At 40.4% G+C, this 21,072-nt stretch overlaps 1 protein-coding gene across 1 annotated transcript in view; it reads right to left on the bottom strand.

Moving 5' to 3' along the window:
- Positions 1-21,072, bottom strand: part of LOC129706413 (protein kinase C-binding protein NELL2-like) — a 229,900-nt gene that overhangs the window by 129,649 nt on the left and 79,179 nt on the right. The window contains exons 9-12 of the mRNA XM_055650706.1: positions 18,783-18,885; positions 11,301-11,392; positions 8,297-8,399; positions 6,306-6,434 (exon numbers count right to left, since the gene is read on the bottom strand). Of these exons, the coding sequence (XP_055506681.1) occupies positions 6,306-6,434; positions 8,297-8,399; positions 11,301-11,392; positions 18,783-18,885 (427 nt within the window). The remainder of the gene's footprint in view (positions 1-6,305; positions 6,435-8,296; positions 8,400-11,300; positions 11,393-18,782; positions 18,886-21,072) is intronic.

The raw sequence follows: 21,072 nt of genomic DNA, 5'->3' as shown, positions 1-21,072 counted from the left end.
TCCATGTTAAAACTTGCAATAAACGTTATATACTAATCCTTCTTAAATCTGATTTAGTTCAGTTTAGTTTAGTGATACAGTGCGGAAACAGTCCACGCCGACCAACAATCCCTGTACACTAGCATTATCCTATGCACTAGGAACAATTTACAATTTTTACTGAAGCCAATTAACCTACAAACCTGTACATAATTGGAATGTGGACAGAAACCAGAGCACCCAGTAAAAACCCACACGGTCGCAGGGGAGAATGTACAACTCTGTACATACAGCGCCCGTAGTCAGGATCAAACCAGATTCACCAGTGCTCATAAGGCAGCAACTCTACCGTTGTGCTACCGTGCCGTGTGATGTTGCAATCTCAGTTTTTATCCTGTATTAGTATTAAACTATGACTTCATAGCATTATGCTTAAAAACAGACTATTCACTTCAACCCTTCTGTGTGCCATTTAAAAGAATGAGTACAAAACAACACTCAAGTCTATAATCAAACAGAAAGCTGTGAGATGGGGCTCCTTTATTCTGCTGAAAGCAACCATCAAAGTCAAATTCAGAAAATGAGAAAATGTAAACAATCATGACCTCAACCCACATCTGACATTGTGTTCCTTCTTTTCACATGACAGCCATGACCAAACTATTCTAGTGACACTGGGAACTGCAGATGCTAAAATATTGAGCAAAACACAAAGCACCAGTGAAACTCAGCATGTCAGGCAGCGTCTGGAGAGAGAATGGGGAGGTAACTTTTCCAGCAGGAACCCCGTCGCCTGTCCATTCTCTCCGCAGATGCTGCATGGCCCGCAGAGTTCCTCCACCACTTTGTGTTTTGACCATGCTATTCTCAGTCATCTTCTATAGATCAAGCAATGAATAATGCATTTACCAAACCAGTTTATTGAGTAGTAGAAGCTCCTGGAATGTTATCCCATTTGAAGCATTCGTAATATGTGTCATATTTAAACTTTTAAATAATATCTGTGTTGGTGTTGCACTATTTTGCGCATATGAGTGGATATTATATTAATGTTGCATATCGATTGCAGTTAATGACAGGCTCAACCATACAACTGCAGGTGAATGAAATAATTCAGATCATAAAAAATGACTGGCGATGTGCTTACTCCCCACTGATCTTTATTATTAGGATGGTAATAATCTGCAGATTCCCCTTTTTATTTTCACACAGGCCTCATAAGCAGTACTGCTCAGTGAGGTAGATTTATTTTCTTTGAGATACATTGCAGAAACAGAAAGCAAATCACCCAGTGATTTCCAAGGATAATGTTAAAGACCACTGCTGCTTTCACTGTAGAGGTCAGTGCCAAACTATATGCGGACAGAATCCTCTATGTTTTCCTGATGTTCACCAGCATCGTTACAATCTAATAATGAATTTTCTGTGTACTGAGCAAAGTAGATTATCATATCTCCACGATGACCTTTTGTCCCAGTTTCTATTCCACGGTATTGCTACTCATTAAATGCCTCACAGGATTTCTCCACTTCTGTGTAACAATATTCTTTCCCAAATGCTAAGTTATTAGTCAGCTGTGCGTAGGGTTCCACAATGAAACGTACAGAACAGTAAATTCATTCAGAAGTTAAGCTCATGCACAAACGATAGGATGTTGTATTCATGACTCATGATTCATGAGTTCCAGCTATTCTTTATTTACATAATTGACTCACGCAACCTCTTTGTGCCTGTACTATTTATAAATCCAGGTTCTGCTTTCGACAAGGACCGTTCCCTCCTCAACTCCCTGGTCAACTCGTCCCTTCCCACCCGAACCACCCCCTCCCCAGGTACTTTCCCCTGCAACCGCAGGAGATGTCCCTATACCTCGCCCCTCGACTCCGTCCAAGGAACTCAACAGTGTTTTCAGGTGAGGCAGAGGTTAACTTGCACCTCCTCCAATCTCATCTATTGTATCCGCTGTTCCAGGTGTGGACTTGTATATCGGCGAGACCAAGCGCAGGCTCGCTGATTGTTTTGCTGCACACCTCCGCTCGGTCCGCCTAAATCTACCTGATCTTCCCACACTGACCTTTCTGTCCTGGATCTCCTCCATTGTCAGAGTGAAGCCCGTGCAAGTTGAAGGAGCAGCACCGCATATTTCACAGGTAGATTACACCCCAGCGGTATGAACATTGACTTCTCTAACTTCAAGTAGCCCTTGCTTTCCCTCTCTCTCCATCCCCTCCCCCTTCCCAGTTCTCCCACCAGTCTTACTGTCTCCAACCACATTTTATCTCTGAGCCACCCACTCCCCTGACATCAGTCTGCAGAAGGATCTGGACCCGAAACGTCACCCATTCCTTCTCTCCAGAGATGCTGCTGTCCCGCTGAGTTACTCCAGCAGTTTGTGACTACCTATCCATTGAACAACTGATCAACTCCTTGCAGTTTGTTGGAAATTCTTAATTTTAATGATTTGATTTGTACAATATTACTTTTGTCTATCTTTGAGATTGCTAATAAAACCTTATCTACCCCGATCTCCCCTTCCACATCTTTTCACATGTGCCCTTTATCAAGACGGCTGACTTTTGGAAGAAGCTTTAAGTCCATCCATTGAGGGTCGAGACCACATCACGAGCCCAACATTTTCTTGCTATTTATTTAAACGGATGGAAAATTGTAAAGCCATTAAATGAATCATAAGGTGAGTCTTTCATTATGTATAGTTACAGTGAGAAACTTTACATAGTCTGGCATTTGAGTCATTGTTTGCTCTCTAGTTCCTCTTACCCCAGTAATTACCTGTTGTAGCAGGTCCAAAAGTGATTTTGCAGAATTGTTTCTGAATAAAATTTGACAATGTGTAAAAGAAGAAACTATTAGATAAGATGAACATGTGTTGACTAAGGAAATACAAAGAACTGCAGATGCTACTTAACAAATGCTAGAGTAACTCTGTGATTAAGTGCTAGAGTAATTCTGCAGATTGGGCAGCATCTATAGAGAACAGGAATCGGTGACGTTTCGGTTTGGGACCCTCCTTTAGACTGACAAGATTTTCCATGTTGACGAAGAGAGCCGTAGGGAAGAGAAGGAGGTGGAAATGTTTGGGGTTTGTTTCCAGACTTTGGCAGTGGTGGGTGAAATGTAATAGGTGATGCACAAAATGACAGAGTTGGAAGCGAAGAGTTCACCTGGAATTCTAGAGATTAGGTAAAGGCTCTCAAAACAAGCCTTTGCTGAACCATGAGCCAATTAAGTCATTCATTACAGGAATTAAACACACTCTTCAGCTTGACACTAGACACAAGAATTAGCTCAATCTCATGCTGCTCCCTTCCTTCATCTTGGTTCCACCAAGATGCAGTACAGAATGCCACAGGAGATCCTTTTTCCCTGTGGCTATCAAACTATACAACTCCACCCCCTTCTGTCATGGGGTAGACTGACTCCCCATCTACACCACCCTCCCCCCCCTCACCAATCTTTGCACATCCCAAATCATTACCACTCGTCACTTTAATTTCATGTTTCATGGATCTTGTTGTGTTTTGTTTCGATTTGCAGATCAATTTCCCTCCTGGGACAAATAAAGTTCTATCGTATCAAACAACATATCAACTCCCTTCAGTAACTCTCCCCTATCACCGGAAAACTATCACCAAAGTGGGCTTTGGAAAGACATTGTGTATCATTCATGGCACATCAAAACAGCAAACCACAGAGCCATATTCAAAATAATTACAATATGAAACAGAACCCCAGTCAATTACTTAATGCAGATCTGACTATTATAACAGCTGAACATTTAACACAGGCACAATGTTACAGGCACAAAGAACAGCAGATGTTGGTTAACAAAAAAACCCACAAAGTGCTGGAGTAACGCAGCAGGTCAAGCAGCACCCCTGGAGGACATGGATAGGTGACGTTTCAGGTTGGGATCTTTTTTCAAACTGTCCTGAAACATCACTTACTCATGTTCTCCAGAGATGCAGCCAAACCTGCTGGATTACTCCAGCACTTTATGTTGTTTTTTTAAAATCAGCATCTGCTGTTCCTTGAATGCATTAAATATAACAACCAGAATTGATGCAGTTTAAGGAGATTAGTTTAGAGATACAATGTGGAAACAGCCCTTTCGTCCCAAAGAGTGCACACTGACCAGCAATCACCTGGTGCACTGCACTGTCCTACACACTAAGGACAATTTATAATTTTACTAAAGCCCTCAAACCAGTAGGTCTTTGGAGTGTTGGAGAAAAACCCACATGGTCACAGGGAGAACGTGCAAACTCTGTACAGACAGCACCAATAGCCAGGATCAAACCTAGGTCTCTGGCGCTGTAAGGCAGCAGCCACTGTGCCACCCCAGTTACAGTATGCCACAATGATTTACTTCTAGAATAAAGCTAATTGTAACAAACTTAAAACCCATTCATTTTGTATTATGTCAGATCTTATAAACTTTCAACAGTTTCCTCCAAACTTTTTCACTCTTGCCCCTTCCAAAACATTATAGTAAAATCTAAGTGCAAACTTTAATGGATCAAATGCTTATTTAGGAAATTCATCAAAGACAGACCAGCCATAAAAAACAAATGGAATTATATCGACCTGGTACTTTAACTCTAGTTCTCCCTCCAAATTTCTGACTGAAGCAATTCCATAATTTTCTTTTATTTAAAAACCTCCAGCTTCTCAACATTTTTCAGCCTCTCACAATATGAAATAAGGATTAAGGTATTAAAAATGTGGTAGAATGTTTAAATATTATATGAAAAATTAATATCATGGTATTTTGAAATAATTATTCTGAAGGATTAAAGTCTACACACACATGAACATAATTTTCCTGGTCAGAAAGAGTCACAGTTACCTCGCACAGAAATCCAACATCCAATTGCCACTTTCATTTTGGCTCAACATCCATCCTTGACATCCATGCCAACCAAGATGCCTATCTAAGCTAATCTAATTTGCTGTGTTTGGCACATATCCCTGAATCCGCAAAGTACCTTCCTGTACGTGTGCCTATCCATATGTTTTTTTAAATCTTGTTTCTAAACCTGTCTCTACCATCTACTCTGGCAATTCGTTCTAGATACATTCCATCCTTTGTGTGAAAACTAGCCCCTCCAGTCCACTTTAAATATTTCCCCTCTCACCTTAAACCTGTGCCTCTGGAGTCAGGGAAAAAGACTGTGACAGTCCCACTCATAATTTGATAAACCTCTATTAGTTATATCGAATAGTATAAAGTTCTATTGTATCGCAAGGTTCATCCCTAAGCCTCCTTCGTGATGGGTTAAACAGTCACAGCCAATCCAATTTCTTCATGTATCGTGAGCCCACCAGTCCAGGCAACAACTCGGTTCCTTATCCTGATTCTTCGCTGGTATAACTTTGCTTAAACATTCAAAAAGGCGTAACATTTTTAATGGTAGAATAGCTTGTTCAAGGATGAAGTTAATGCCAAATCAGTGTTAAAATTGCCTCAGTGGAGATAACAGCAGCTCAACATGTTAAGGAGCACTGACAGTGACTTCTGGATATCCATGTGAAATTGCACATGTATGAACACGAGAAGTGCTGTCAGTTTTATAAAGCTGTGACTGTAAATGTGAACAGCTCATTATCATTCAAATTGCAAATTCAAAGTCAATTCTGTAGTAACACATTAGCTATTCAACTTCTCACTTAGGCATGAAATGGTTTGATTTCCATTTGCAGAAACATGAATGGGAATGAAAATCACATTGTTTCCATCAAAGGAACCCAATATGCAGCACTAGTTTTATCTTTCAACTTCAAGGTTAAAATGTGTCCCTATACGCATAACATTAAGCTTATAATCCATCTGCAAATGTAAAATTTGCACATGGGACATAAATTATATTATTTGCAACCACATAGGAGCATAAATGCCTGGAAAATTGGGAAAAAAACTGATGTTGGAAAGTTGAAATGTAAAATTGAAAATGCTGTAAACAGCAGACCAGGCAGCACCCAGAGAAAAAAAGAGTTAACATTGCAAGTTGAAATATATACAAAGGTAGGAACTTGCAAATCTGTTTGCTAAAGATTCTAGATTTTGAAACAGTCGATGCGTAACAAAGAGCAGTAGAATTTTATTAGATAAGGTATAAATTGTACAATGTAGGTAGCAAAGGACACCAAAAGATATTGTTGTAACGCAAATCAGCTGGGATCTAATTAAATGGCAGAGTAGTCCAAAGGGGCAGAATAGACCACGACTTAGTCTGCTACATTTCTTTCCTGTAATTACTAATGATGATGGTGAGCATGGACTAGACGCATTGTTGTGAAACACTAACCTTCACAGTAGGCTTCATCATCACGGAGAGACGTGAAGCCAGATTTACATCTGCAGGTTGTACCGGCTTCCAAGTTGACACATTCAGAATTCTCAATGCATTCGGAGCTCTCGGCACAGAAGTCGTAGCCTAGAAAGAGAAGGAATAAATTAAAGGAGTGCTTTTGCTAAGTAAGCTCCAGTTGTAATCTCATTAGAGTCTTCCTGAGAATCTTCCTTAAAGAAAACGTCTAAATACTGAACACCTCACTTGATAGGCAGCTTCATTCAGTCTGCTTTTGGTATGTACAATTCTGCTGAGTAGTTTGGTACACTAATTATCCTGCTTGCCCATGGTACCTTGATCCATTAGTTACTGTAATCTAATCCATGCACCAAGGAGTGAAAAATTCATCAGGTCACATCCCTGGGTAAACACTGGTGTAGCTTAAAATAGGGTTCCAGTTGGCTATAAGCTTTATTGGCCTGTTATTAAATCTATTTATTTGTAGTCTTATTCCATGGAGGTTCTTCCGAGTGAAACCAATTTACAGAGAGAGCCTGTCAGCGACTGACAGTAACAAATTTAGCTGGGAATAATAGCGACAAAGATTCCGCCTCACTGTCAAAACAGGAATCCAGTAATTGAGGAGAATCTGACCTTTCCTTACAAGATAGCACAGTCTAGGAAAAATGGGAGGGAAAATCTGCCAACCAGTTCCCTTCAATTATTTCATCATTTTCCCAATTATATATTTCTATTATTCAGGAATAATGGGCCTGAAACGTCATGGAATTTTGTAGTCATGAAACTAATAGTTTAATGTCTAGTAATTTGCTAAATCAAATGCTCCAATGGTTATGTACCTTCACAAATTACAGGATCATTTGTATCACTCTGCCTTTAACCAAACTCAGTTTGTTGTAAGTGTTTAAGAAAGAACTACAGATGCTGGAAAAATCGAAGGTAGACAAAAATGCTGGAAAAATTCAGCGGGTGAGGCAGCATCTATGGAGCGAAGGAATAGGTGACGGTTCGGGTTGAGACCCTGCTTCAGACTGATGTGGTGGGGGGGAGGGGCAGGAAGAAGTAAGGAAGACGCGGAGACAGTGGGCTGTGGGAGCGCTGGGGAGGGGGATGTGAAGGAGGGAGAATATCCTCCGACATTTTCGCCACCTCCAACGTGATCCCACCACTGACCACATCTTCCCATCTCCTCGCCTTTCGGCTTTCTGCAGAGACCACTCCCTCCGTAACTCCCTGGTTAATTTGTCTCTTCCCACCCAAACCACCCCCTCCCCTGGTACTTTCCTTGCAACCGCAGGAAATGCTACACTTGTCGCTTTACCTCCCCCGTTGACTCCATCCAAGGACCCAATCAGTCTTTCCAGGTGAGGTAGAGGTTCACCTGCACCTCCTCCAACCTCATCTATTGCATCCACTGCTCTAGATGTCAACTGCTCTACATCAGTGAGACCAAGCGTAGGCTTGGCGATCGCTTCGCCCAACACCTCCGCTCGGTTCGCACTAACCAACCTGATCTCCCGGTGGCTCAGCACTTCAACTCCCCCTCCCATTCTGAATCCAACCTTTTTGTCCTGGGCCTCCTCCATGGCCAGAGTGACTCCCACCGCAAATTGGAAGAGCACGTCATCCACAGCCAAGAATTAACTATTGTGGGCTCCACCTTTCCTTGGTCATAGGTGCCGGCTCTGATTTGTTCTGTACATGTTCTGTACGTTTCCCTATCCACGTGACTTTTAGTCTGAAGAAGGGCATCAACCCGAAACATCACCTATTCCTTTTCTCCAGAGATGCTGCCTGACCTACTGAGTTACTCCAGCTTTTTGTGTCTATCTCGTGTATAACAAATAAAATATTCATATTGTATAAGTGTTTTTTTTCATATTAGACATTTCTGAAACTTATCTGAAATTTTTGAATGCAAAGATTTGATTATTGTGGAGCAGCAATCTTGAGTCAGAATTTGACTTAAGTTCTGTGGCCGTTACCTCTGCAAACTTTGCAGCAGCTGTCTGTTAACGAAATTTGGTTCGAAGGTGAACAAGGCAACAATGGACAGCTTGGATATGAAATACGCTGCATGGATTTTTCCTGTCAAATAATGGAGAAAATGTTACATACTCTCACTTAATAAACATCACTTTGTCCTTCAAGGACTGTGTTTTTTAAAAAAAATCATTACTCTTTACAGCAAGTGTATACTATTATAGAGAGAGATTCAATACATTAGTTTTATTATGAAAGAAAATCATTTAACTTTTGAACAGAAAAAGGATTTTATTACAATTGTGGATTTTAAAAAGACATCCAACTCTCAAATCTAAATACCTTCTAGAGTATCGGACATCAGTTTTACAACACTCCCCTCTGCCACTTCCATCTACATCATCTCCATATCTCATACCCACGCTAACAAAATGCAATAAGTGACATTAATAGATCCCAAATTGTGAAGCAAAACACAAGCCCCAAACAATGCTCTTATCTGAAGCAATCAAAGCTGAAATCGTCTACATTTCCCAATTCTGTAGGAAAATTATTGTATGCTTCATCATCAAACCATCAATGGTGTTTCAACTCACTGTTCCCACTGTTGCTTTACTCCGAAAATACCTACTTATCTGAGTTGAAAAGTCACAATCGTGCATTGGGCACAAGTTGCATTTCATTTGGAAGTAAAATGGAATAAGTCCCTACCAGCAAGATAGCATTGTTCAATGAATGGGGGCTGCAATTATATTAAGATTTTTTTTTGAACAACTAGATACATATTAGGTACTATGGACCTTGATTTTAAAAAAAGGGCCATTTTCATTCCTATCAGACTTTGATAATTTCTATTTGGACAATTAATCCGCAAAGCCTCTTTTTCCTCATCCAGACAACCGGCTGGAAATATTCACTTTTTATTGCCAGGTCCTCAAAATTCCACTAAATTCTTGTGAAAGGGCAACGTAACAAAATATTGCTCCTACTTATAGTTCAGGAAAAGTACAGCGCCTTGCTTGGTACTACTGTTTTAAATAATAAGCAAAAGTTTAAATGAGATATCGAGTCAGTGTGCAATGTAGTTAAGGATATATTTGCTGCTAAATGCTGAGGAAGAAGTTACAATACAGGGAGAAATTCATTAACGTTTTGGTATTCGTCTCAATTTATCCCCCTCCTTTACTCCCTTTCATTCTTATCTCTCTGGTTGAGAGGATAGAAAGATCACACATTAAATGTTAGGAGACAACTAATATGTTGCTTTTTTACACTAACATCAGAGGTGCTTCTGCAATAGTTAAACAGTGAACTAGCATGCAGAGGACTGGACTATTAATCTGAATTCTGTCTGGCAGCTGAGAATTTAAATTTTACTAATTAAACAAAGCAGGAACCCAATTGGAACCTAATTTTTAAAATATCAATGGTTTGCCAATGTTCTTCGGGAAAGGAACCCTGCCGCCCTTACCTGGTCTGGCCTCTGTGAATTTAGGATCTCCACAATATGGTTGGCTCATAACTAATCTCTGGAATGGTCTGAGATTCTGCTCAGTTCAGGGGATAATTAGGAATGGATAATAAATTCTGGCCTCTCCGGCAACATTCACATCCTTTGAATTAATCAGGAAATGCACTGGTCTGTCACTGGAGCTGATTAAAGATCATCATTTAAAAAAACATAATTACAGCATAATATTCATGATGCTGCATGTAGAACGAAAGCTTGGATCTTTTTAATTGCCCGTGTTTCCTACTTTCCTTCCCATGGAGCACATTTCTACACATTTTTTTTTAAGTGCAAACTGAGAGAGTGGCTAATCTTCCCACAACTAGTAAAAATCCTGCCTGTCTGGTAGGACATCCTGGTTGGTGTGTCCTGCACAAAGTGCTGCAATTTTAGAATCAAATTAACTCTGATTTCCAATCTGCTCCCTTAAGACTTCCATGTTAGTGATAGAGTTTGAGAAATTTGAAGTGAATAATTAAAAAAAAATATATATATTAAAGTACTCTGCTAAATAACTTCACACATGCTGCAACAGAAATGAGGACTTTATAGTAGAAGCATTGTTACACCAAATATTGTTCAAAAATAATATTAATTGCTAGCTTAAGTGAATTATTTAATGCATTTGGATTGCATTGGACATTTTGACACCAAGTACTGGACATTTGCACAAATCATACAATGTAATCTGTGTAATCAACAGAGACTATCATATAACCCTTGTGGTCATCACTGAATTTTTTATATTGCATTTGTGTATTCATCTGACTGAAGCAGAAAACATTTGACATCTAACACATTAATGAACCATTTCTCATTTACACTGATGGTTATGTTTGATCGATATTTGTTTGGCTGCAGCATTAGATTGGTAGATTGGTCATTGGAAACCCAATCCAGTTTCTACCTTCCCCTCCCCTCCCCTCCCTCCCCCACTGCCTCTTCCCCTCTACCTCCACCCCCATTCCCTCCCCACTTCCCACACCACCTCCTTCCCCATCCTATTCTATCTTTGCTTTGGTTTTATTTGGTTAAATAAAAACAGTGCAGTCTAGGACTCCTCGGCAGGACTGAACACAATCAGCTTCACAAAAGATGATAATCCTGAAACATAATGTGAAATAAATTGTAGGAACTCACCCATGCATTAAGCACACCGTGTAATGGTGCAAACACATTGAATTCTGCTTCTGAAATTCAATTATTTTGTCTTCAAAACATGTAGAAGCCAACCTCAGCAGTATGAAGTAAACACACTGCATTGTGCTTCTGAAACTTAGCTGCACTGATGATGATTATAATAAACTGTGAAAGCACAGCCACATTTGTATCACCTGTTTACTGCGTGGCACCAAGAACTTTCTACTCTTGAGTCCAGTCATCTCAGTAAGGAAAAGTAATCATTTGCAAACGAGAATAAAGCATAGATTTGACTTTACGTTATAAAGTCATCAGTCAGAAAAATGGGGACAATATGACATTAAGTAAGTCCCTACCTTACACTCCAATAGATAGCACACTCCTGATGTTTTCCACTCTGCCATACTTTGCCCATTATAGTAGAATTTGTTGCCAAGGACACATACAGCTGATAATAAAAACACAATATTTCAAATTAATGCTTATTTGTTCAACTAAGCAAATGCTATTTCTAAATAATGAAAGTGAAAATAACAAATAATGTTATATGTCGTTTCCATCCAATATACGACCAACACAAGTATTTTCCCACTGCAAAGTAATTGATTCAAAGTTTCCTTCTGCATCTGAAGGTGCTGGACACTCTATAGTACAGCCATTCTCTGCTCTCTTGACCCAGAGCTTCCAATTTGTCTGACCTTGTGAAATTTTATCAAAAAATATGATAAAAACTGAAATTAAAATAATTTTTAGAATAAAGAGAAACAAAATACAGTTTATTTTTGAGCAAAACACAAAGTGCTGGAGAGATTCAATGAGTCAGACAGCATCTGTGGAGGGAATGGATAGGCAACGTTTCAGGTTGTGGCCCAGTTACAGACTTAACATATAGCCTGTCCATTCTCTTCACAGATGCTACCTGACCCGCAGAATTCCTCCAGCGATTTGTGTTTTGCTCAAGATTTCAGCATCTGCAGTTCCTTGTCTTTACAACTTATTACTACGTGTTCAAACCTTGAAACCTAGAGAAAACCTCTCAACTTTTACCTACAATGTCAAAACCGACGTTAGGGTCGGGTGAGCGGGTGTAGGGAAAGGTAATGGGATATATCTCCGCTATTTTTTCACTTCATCGTTAGTTCAGGGGTTTTTCTATTTTATTTTTCGTATCTTTTTAGAAATGCTTTCTTTTCTTTTTCCTTTCTTCTTCCTTTCCCTTCTTTCCTTTTTTCTTTTTGCCAATTTACTTATTAGTTTATAAAATGTTAACACGGAAGCTGTACGAAAATTGTATAATTGTTATGTCGATTACTTTCTCCTTGTACAATTGCTTCTAATAAAATAAATATGAAAACTAAAAAAAAACTTTTACCTACAATGCAAAAATGACTGCCAGTAATTGAAAATGTCACTGTCTTGCATTTTATTCTGGGACTTAGAACAGCACAGTGGTGCATCTGGTAGAGCTGCTGTTGCACAGCATCAGAAACCTGGGTTCAATCCTGACCTCGGGTGTTAACTGTGTGAAGTTTGCACTTTCTCCCTGTGACCGCATGGGTTTCTTCCAGTAGCTCCGGTTTCCTCCTACATCCCAAAGACATGCAATTTTCTAAGTTAATTGGCTGCAATGATTGCCCTGAGTGTGTAGGGAGTGGAAGTAAAAGCGCGATGACATAGAACTAATGTGAACGGATGACCAATGGTCGGCATGGTGGGTCATAAGATCATAAGATCATAAGTGATAGGAGCAGAATTAAGCCATTCAGCCCGTCAAGTCTAGTCCTACCCAGCCATTCAATCATGGGTTGAAGGGCCTATTTCTATGCTGTATCTCTAAAGGCACATAAGGCTATTTAATCTCCACTCTCCGATGGGTGTACAGCAAAAAAAAAAAAAAAAAAATGCTGAAAAGACTCAACAGGTCATTGCAGCATCTGTGGATACAGAAACAATGTTAACTTTTTCAGGAACTTAATCCTGACCTGCTGTTTCCACAATTTTCTATTCTTGTTTCAGATGTTCTACATCTTCAAACTTTTAGTGGGAGACAGAGACTGCAGGTGTTAGAATCTTGAGGAAAAGACTAACAGCTGGGGAACTCAACAGGTCAGGCAGCATCTGTGGTGAGAAATTGACAGACAACTCTCGATTTTGGACCCTTCTTCAGATTTTTAATTTTTAATTCTCATTTACAGAGCAAATATAGCTTTGTGACCATGGTAAAAATCCACGGTATTATGCACTCTGTAATAACCAGACTTTCACCAACTCAAATCTATGCATTGTATCAAGGCAAGCTTTCAGCTTTCAATATTGGGCATTTCTTTATACTTCTAAATCTAATTGTTAAACATTAAAAATTATGTTTTACCAACTCAACAATGAAGAACCTGTTTGAAACCGAAAGACAGCAAAGCAGTGGCACTTCATCTTGATAAAACTGATGTGGTGGACATTTCTGTGGATTAATTCCTCCTGTTTGACATCACCATCCATTCAATGTCCACCCAAATGCTTTTTAGATTTCTCATGGAGTTCTAGTGATTAATCCAGGTGGCCAGTACAAAAATATATTAAAACAGGTACAAAGCACCTTTTTTTATGGCATAAGCAATAATTACTAGAGATATTACTGGGCAGCACAGTGGCGCAGCGGTAGAGTTGCTGCCTTACAGCGCCAAAGACCCTCGGTTCGATCCTGAATATGGGTGCTGTCCGTATGCGATTTGCATGTTCTCCCTGTAACATGGGCTTTCTCCAGGTGCTCTGGTTTCATCCTACATTCCAAAGACATGCAGGTTTGTAGGTTAATTGGCTTCTGTAAATTGTCCCTGCTGTGTAGGATAGAACTAGTATACGGGTGATCGCTGGTTGGTGCGGACTGGTGCCGAAGGCCCTGTTTCCACGCTGTATCTCTAAACTAAACAGCACTAAACACAAGAAACTGTAGATGCGGGAATCTATTGGGTGCGCACCCAATGTGCACACGTTTCTCCCACCATGTTCCACCACCCTAGTTACCCTGCTCCTTTCCCATCCTCTGTGTGCTCATCTCCCATCCCCGAGTCCCATATTTCCCTTTCACTTGTCCCGCTCCTCTTTCCTCTCACCCTTTGCCATTCCACCCACATCCTTCCATCGGGCTTTACATTTCCACCTGCTCTTTTTTTCCATATTCAGCAACATTTTGTCACATTTTTATCTCGAGCCTCTGTCATTTGCACCACCCATCTGCCAATCACCTCCCTCACCTGTATCCGCCTATCACTTGCCAGGCTTTAGCCCATCCTTAGATTCCTTTTTCCGCTCCCTCATTCTCCATAAGTTAGAATATGGGGCCCAGCCCAAAGCATTGTCTGTCCGTTCCCTCCACAGATGCTGCCTGACCCAATGAGGTTTTTACTCAATAATTACTCATTTGCTGCGGGAAGTTTCAGCATTATGCAATAGAAAATCATTTTTCTTTCAGAATGAAATAAGATAATGACCATTACTAGGGGCAGCACAGTGGCGCAGCAGTAGTGTTGCTGCATCACAGAGATCCCGGTTCAATCCTGACTACGGGTGCTGTCTATATGGAGTTTGTACGTTCTCCCTGAGACCGCATAGGTTTTCTCTGGAGATCCAGTTTCCTCCCTCACTCCAAGGAAATACAGATTCATAGGTTAATTGGCATCTGTAAATTGTACCTTGTTTTGGGATAGTGCTAGTGTATGTGGTGATCACTGGTCGGCACGGACTTGGAGGGCCAAAGGGCCTGTATCCATGTTGTATCTCTAAAGTCTAAAGTCTAAAGGTCATTTATCATCACTCCAGAAATTTGTCCAGGCGCTTCTGAGCTTGAGTCACCTCTGTGCACCTGATGCATTGATTCCCCCTAGGGATGATGTCATTTCCCACGCAACACTTCCTGTGGAGCATTGTGGGTGAACGTTGACCTCATGGTCCTGGGAGAGATCATTGTGGGGACTTCTGAGATAACCTGGTCTTTCTAATGTAAGCTAAACAGTATGTAAAGTACATCAATTACTTTCATCCTTCGAGTGACCACATCTACTTTCATGTTATTCATGCAACCTTCCTCCCACCACGCACCACCAATCAAGTAAAGCACTGATCTCATTCCCACCTAAACATCACTACACATCCATGAGTCTCAAAATTCACTTATCTTCCAAATTATCACCCACGCAAGCATCCATCAATTTTTCTATAGGGCACCACAGCGACTCAGTGGTAGAGTTGCTGCCTTACAGCGCCAGAGATCCGGGTTCAATCCTAACTATGGGTGCTGTCTGCATAGAGTTTGTATGTTTTCCCTGTGACCATGTGGGTTTTCGTCCCGCACTCCAAGGACATACAGTTTCGTAGGTTAAATGGCTTCAGTAGAATTGTAATTTGCCCCTGGTGTGTAGGATAGTGCTAGCGTACGGGGTAATTGCTGGTCCGCGCGGTCTCGGCGAACAACAGTATGGTATCTCAGTTTCTGGGCTGTATCTCCAAAGTCTAAAGTCCACTACACCCTCACCCACCATGGGATTTATGTAAATGTGCAAGAAGGACAGCACGGATACGATGGACCGCAGGGCTGGCTTCTTTATCTGTCTGTCTGTCTAAAAGAAAATTTGTCAACAAACCTGCATGATATCTTTATGAGGGTGGAAACTTGAACATGTAAACTTAATGAACTATAAAGAACTGCTGTGTGTTGCTTCTTGAGTCTGTAGTGCAACAATGCCCGAATGTTCTATAATACTTGCTATTCTTAATTCTTCCAGTTGATGCCAACATATCTCCTTTTTAACACATTGGGGACAATGTTCCCCTTTGGTGCCTGAGTGGTGTACCAGTGGAGCAAATTGCCTACCCCTTGCAGTATTCGATTTGCTTTTCCTTTTGATTACAGTTGGACATAAATTAGCAAGATGTTAGGCAGATGGACCATCCACTCTGCCAATTCACTACCCAAACTGTAAACATGAAGATTACCCCAGAGAACAAGCAGTCCCATTGTTCTCTCTAACCCCAACAGTGGGACGGTACCTTTCCTTCATCCTTTAAAACAAATAGATTGAAAGATACAGCATGGAAACGGTCCATTGATTTCACGCCAGCCGTTCACACTGGTTGTATGATATTCCACTTTCACATCCACTCCCTGCACACTAGAGGCAATTGACAGAGGCCAATTACAACCCCACACATCTTTGGGGTGTGGGAGGAAACCGGAGCTCCCAGATGAAACCCATGCTGTCACATAGAGAATGAGCAAATTGCACACAAAGAGCACCTGGTGTCAGGATTGAACCCGGGTCTCTGGCACTGTGAGGCAGCCGTCTGCCAGCTCTATCACTGTGCCTCCTTGTGCTGACAGTCATTTTATCAGCTTGGTGGAAATAGGGTCAGTTATGCCTCTATCATGTTAGCATTTAGGTCACAATTTGCTGGCTGGATTTGTTAGATTAGCTGTTGGAAAATCAGCCAAAAAGTCATGTAATTTGCAAAATGGGATCAGATTATATATTAGGAACCCCAATTGCAATTTTGAGGTGGCAATAAGTGGAATCTGCAGTGCAGGCAGACTTTGTCTGCAGTACAAGTGCTCAGTAATGTAGCAGACTACCAACTAAAAGTATCAAGCTCATATGTGAGTGCAGAAGTTATTTAGTGCAAAAGAACCTAAACTCATTTCATCAAAAGATTCAGAATTATTATTCCACATTAAATGTTCAGCTAAGGGACCTGTTAAGGTGAAAAATTCATGATAAACAAAAATAAAAATCACCAAGGAATAAGCAATCCAGAGAAAATATGCCCAGTGAGAAATGAGCTTGAGAGCAGCAGAAAAGATTTACACAAACGCCTGCAAATTTTGAAAGAATCTTGTGTCAATTGAGAAATATAACTGAGCCTGGAAATTGTGAGCTCAAGCACAATATTCTATTTAGCAGAAGGATAGACTTCAAATTCCACTGGTTTAATAGTTTTCCAGTAACAATGAATGATACTGGATGGCAGCTCACTGACTATGATAAATGCCAAAGAACTATCAAGTGTTGCAGTCAATATTCAAACTCCTATCAACCAACCTGCCTATATCCCACACATTGCACTGCCTGATGACATTTTAATTTTCCACGCACTTTAATTGTTTTTCCCCTTCTAATGTTGGATTATTGACACATCGTCAATGAAGATGGAATCAGTTCAGGAGATTTGTTGATATTAAAAAAGACAAAAAATTCTTGAATAACTCAACGGCTCAAGCAAGAGTCAAGAGAGTCAAGAGTGTTTTATTGTCATATATCCCAGATAGAACAATGAAATTCTTACTTGCTGCAATGCAACAGAATATGCAAACATAGTATGATATGACAAACGAGAGAGAGAAAATAAAAGCTCAGTGTGTACATATACACATACTCACAACATCTCTGGAGAATGTGGATACATGATTCAGACTGGTTGCAGGTGGGGAGGGGGTGGGGGGGGGAGGAAGCTGGAAGACAGGACGGACAGGACAAGTTGTGGCAACTGACAAGTGGAGAGAGGTGAAGTTGGTAGGCGGATAGTTGGACAATGTCCAGAGATGAAAAGACTAAAAGTGTGACATAAGGATAGAAGTTACAAATTGTGAGGCCAGAGGAAGGAATCTAGGTTAAAGAGGAGGTTTTGGCAACATCAAATGCACCATCTTTGGTGAATACAAAAGATTTCAAGCACTGTTTTTCAATGTCCACTGAGTTCTGCTCAAAATATACCTCTCACTGAACATCGCTAAAAGATTATTCATTCATCCATTTAGCGGATGGGGCTTAATTGATAAAGTCAACATAACATCCTTGCCTTATTTATCCTTGAGAAGCTCATTGTGAGCTTCTCTCCTGAACCATTGCAGTGTGTGTTTGTTAATCTGTGCCCCTTCTGGGCCATTTCAAAGTCATGCTGTCGAGCCATGCATTAACCAGGCTAAATTAAGGTTGTGGTTTATCTATCGTAATGAACATCTTCTGGAACTTGTTACGCACAAATTGTCTGCTGTATTTTCTACATTCCAAAGGTATTTTCAAAACTTTAAAACATTTTGGAATCGCCAATATCAATCTTTTTTTTCAAGAATCTAACTATAAGGACTCAAATTAGTCACAGGGACAAAGATAATTTTTGTTTATCTCTTGTAATTTTTAAGAATAGTGGGACTTCTGTTACCCCACAAAAAATAGGCTGCAGTTTGTTGATGAATCACAAAGAGGAGAGTCACTGATGTAACTCAAAGAATTACAGGAACTCAAATGACCCCTTAAAACAACATAGAAACCAGATCAACTGGATATGTCTCAAGATTACTTATGTACATTCTTAAACAAAATATACATTTGTAATCAGTAGAAAAAATAAAATTGATGAGCACACATACTCCCTTTCTGTCTTAACCCGAAACGTCACCCTTTCCTTCTCTCCAGAGATGCTGCCTGTCATGATGAGTTAGTCCAACATTTTGTGTCTATCTTCGATATAAACCAGCATCTGGAGTTCCTTCCTACATACTCCCATTCTGAATGTTCATCTGAGAACTCACAAACTTGCTTTGTGCATAACTGATCGTGAAGTTTGTCAAAATGACAGCAAATGAAAAAAGATGCAATATTCTAGTTGACCATCAAGACTCCAATGCCTCCACACCGCACACTGTCTCTGTTTATCGTGGTTAAATATCAGATCAAAATTTACTCTTTTGGAATTAAATTGTTTTTAGTGAAGAGGTTGAGTTTCAATAGTTCAAATAAAATGAATGGACTCCCAACAGTACTTAAGTGTAGAATATATTAGACACTCACGCTGGCATTCCTTACAGCATTTGCCTTCCACATAGACGGGAGCTTTGCCTGGAGGACAATTCTCAAGGGGACAGATCAGCCTCTTACACCGCACTGTTCCATTCTGGGAAAACAATACAATGTTATTTTAAGATTGTTTTTGCTAGCTGACAACATTGCTGAATTATTAACCGCTGAAATAACTTATGGCTGACTATAACAGACCAAATGTCCTGTAAATCTCTTCAATGTCATATACAAATCAGTTTGAAGTCAAACTGATGATATTGTGACAATATATCCCCAACTGTAAAAATCTAATTTAGAGAGTTTGGGACTTCTTCTGCATGAAATCCTTTCTGATTTTAGATGAGCCTGAAGCAGGAGGTGGTTTCATTTGACACTTCAGTATAACTGTTTTAGAACTGTTTGTTATTCACGGGACACTGAAGGAGGCCATTCTGGGCATTAAGTCTTGGACAGCTGACAGAGCAACCTCATTGCCCCACCTTAGTTTAGTTTAGTTTAAAGATACAGCATAGAAGCAGGTCCTTCGCCTAACTGAGTCCCTGCTGACCAACGATCATCCTTCATGCTAGTTCCATGTTATCCCACTTTATCAACCACTCCCTACACATTAGAAGCAAATTAGCTACAAACCCGCACCGTCTTTTGGGAGATGGGAGAAAACCAGAGAACCAGGTAGAAACCTACACGGTTACAGGGAGAACGTGCAAATTCCACCTATTATTCCAGCAACTTGTTTTCTCTTATTCAACCCCACTAACACGCCAGCCATCTACTACGCTAAGCATAATGTGTAGCCGCTAGTTACTTAATGACGAGCAAGGCTTTGGGATGTGGGAAGGCAAAGGAACATATGGGTAAACCCATGTTGCCACAGGCAAAATATGCGAATCTCCGTACAGACAGGGCCAGAGACAATTGCACTATTGTGGTACCATTGTGGTGTCCCTGCCTAATCAGCACTTGAGTACATAGGAGGACACATGGTGCTGGAGCAGGTCAGCCAGCACATCTGGGTAAGTGACATTTTGGGTTGTGACACTGCTTTGGCCCGTGATATCCATGATTTCCAGAGATGCAGCCTGACCTACAGAGTTACTCCAGCATTTTGTGTATTTTTTGTGTAAACAAGCTTCTGAAGTTCCTTGTTTCTAAAGTACATTGGAGCAAGAGAAGGTGGTTTGGCTCCTCAGTCCTGCACTGCCACTCATGCTATATCCAGTTCCCCACAGCCCTCTATTCCCTGATCTTTCAGCAATGTATTCACTTCTTCTTTAAGTAACCCCAATAATCTCACTCCTACAATCCTCTGGGGTAATGAATTCCAGACATTCACCACCCTTTCCGAGAAGAATGTGCTATAACTGTTGAGAATGAGTTGAAACTTCTCACCAGGAATTTTCAAGAAACTTTATCTACTTTGTTGTTGTTCCATCACTACAAGTTTAGAAAAGACTCTGATACAAAGAGAAACACTACAATCCAACAATGGTTTTTGAATAATCTCTTGGGAAACAGTGGCTGCAAACTCCTGTGCAAGTTTCAAAGAAGTGGAATTCTTGGCTTGTTAAAAGTGACCACTGAATTTGATGCAGGACCTATAATGATCTAGATTCTTACATATTTTTAGTTCCTGCTAACATTTAGATCCCGCTCGCCTGGATAATATATCCATCACAATTATCCTTTCAGTATTAAAAGATAATTTCCATATTATTTATAGAATGGAATTTAGTCATTACTAAAATTGATTTTTTTGCTCACAGGAGGTATGTTTTCTTTTGTGGTGTAGTTTCCTTCTGATGTAAGATTTTTGTACTCCCAGCAATATTATTAATGAGAGGAATGATCTGAGCTGCACGCTCCAAAGATCTAACCTCAGGGTAAGTCTATTTGACAACATTGAGCAGTTGGAAAATAAATCTCAAATAGCTGGACCTTGTAAGCAGAATGTATATTGCTGCTGACTTAAGTGTTTTAATCTATTGCTGCAACAGTTCCTGAACAATCATTGTATAATCCTAAACCCACCCTTTTTCAGTCTCATTTAGTTTAGTTCAGTTTAGAGATACAGCACAGAAACAGGCCCTTCGGCCCACTGAGTCCAGGCTGACCAGCGATCCCCACACTCTAATACTACCATACACACACAGGAGGGACAATTTCCAATTTTACCAAAGCCAATTAACCTACAAACCTGTACGTCCGTGAAGTGTGGGAGGAAACCGGCGCATCCAGAGGAAACCCACGCAGGTCACGGGGAGGACGTACTAATCTGTATAGA

The sequence above is a fragment of the Leucoraja erinacea genome, chromosome 19, assembly GCF_028641065.1.
Source record: "Leucoraja erinacea ecotype New England chromosome 19, Leri_hhj_1, whole genome shotgun sequence".
Taxonomy (NCBI): domain Eukaryota; kingdom Metazoa; phylum Chordata; class Chondrichthyes; order Rajiformes; family Rajidae; genus Leucoraja; species Leucoraja erinaceus.
This window is presented reverse-complemented; position numbering and strand designations above follow the sequence as displayed.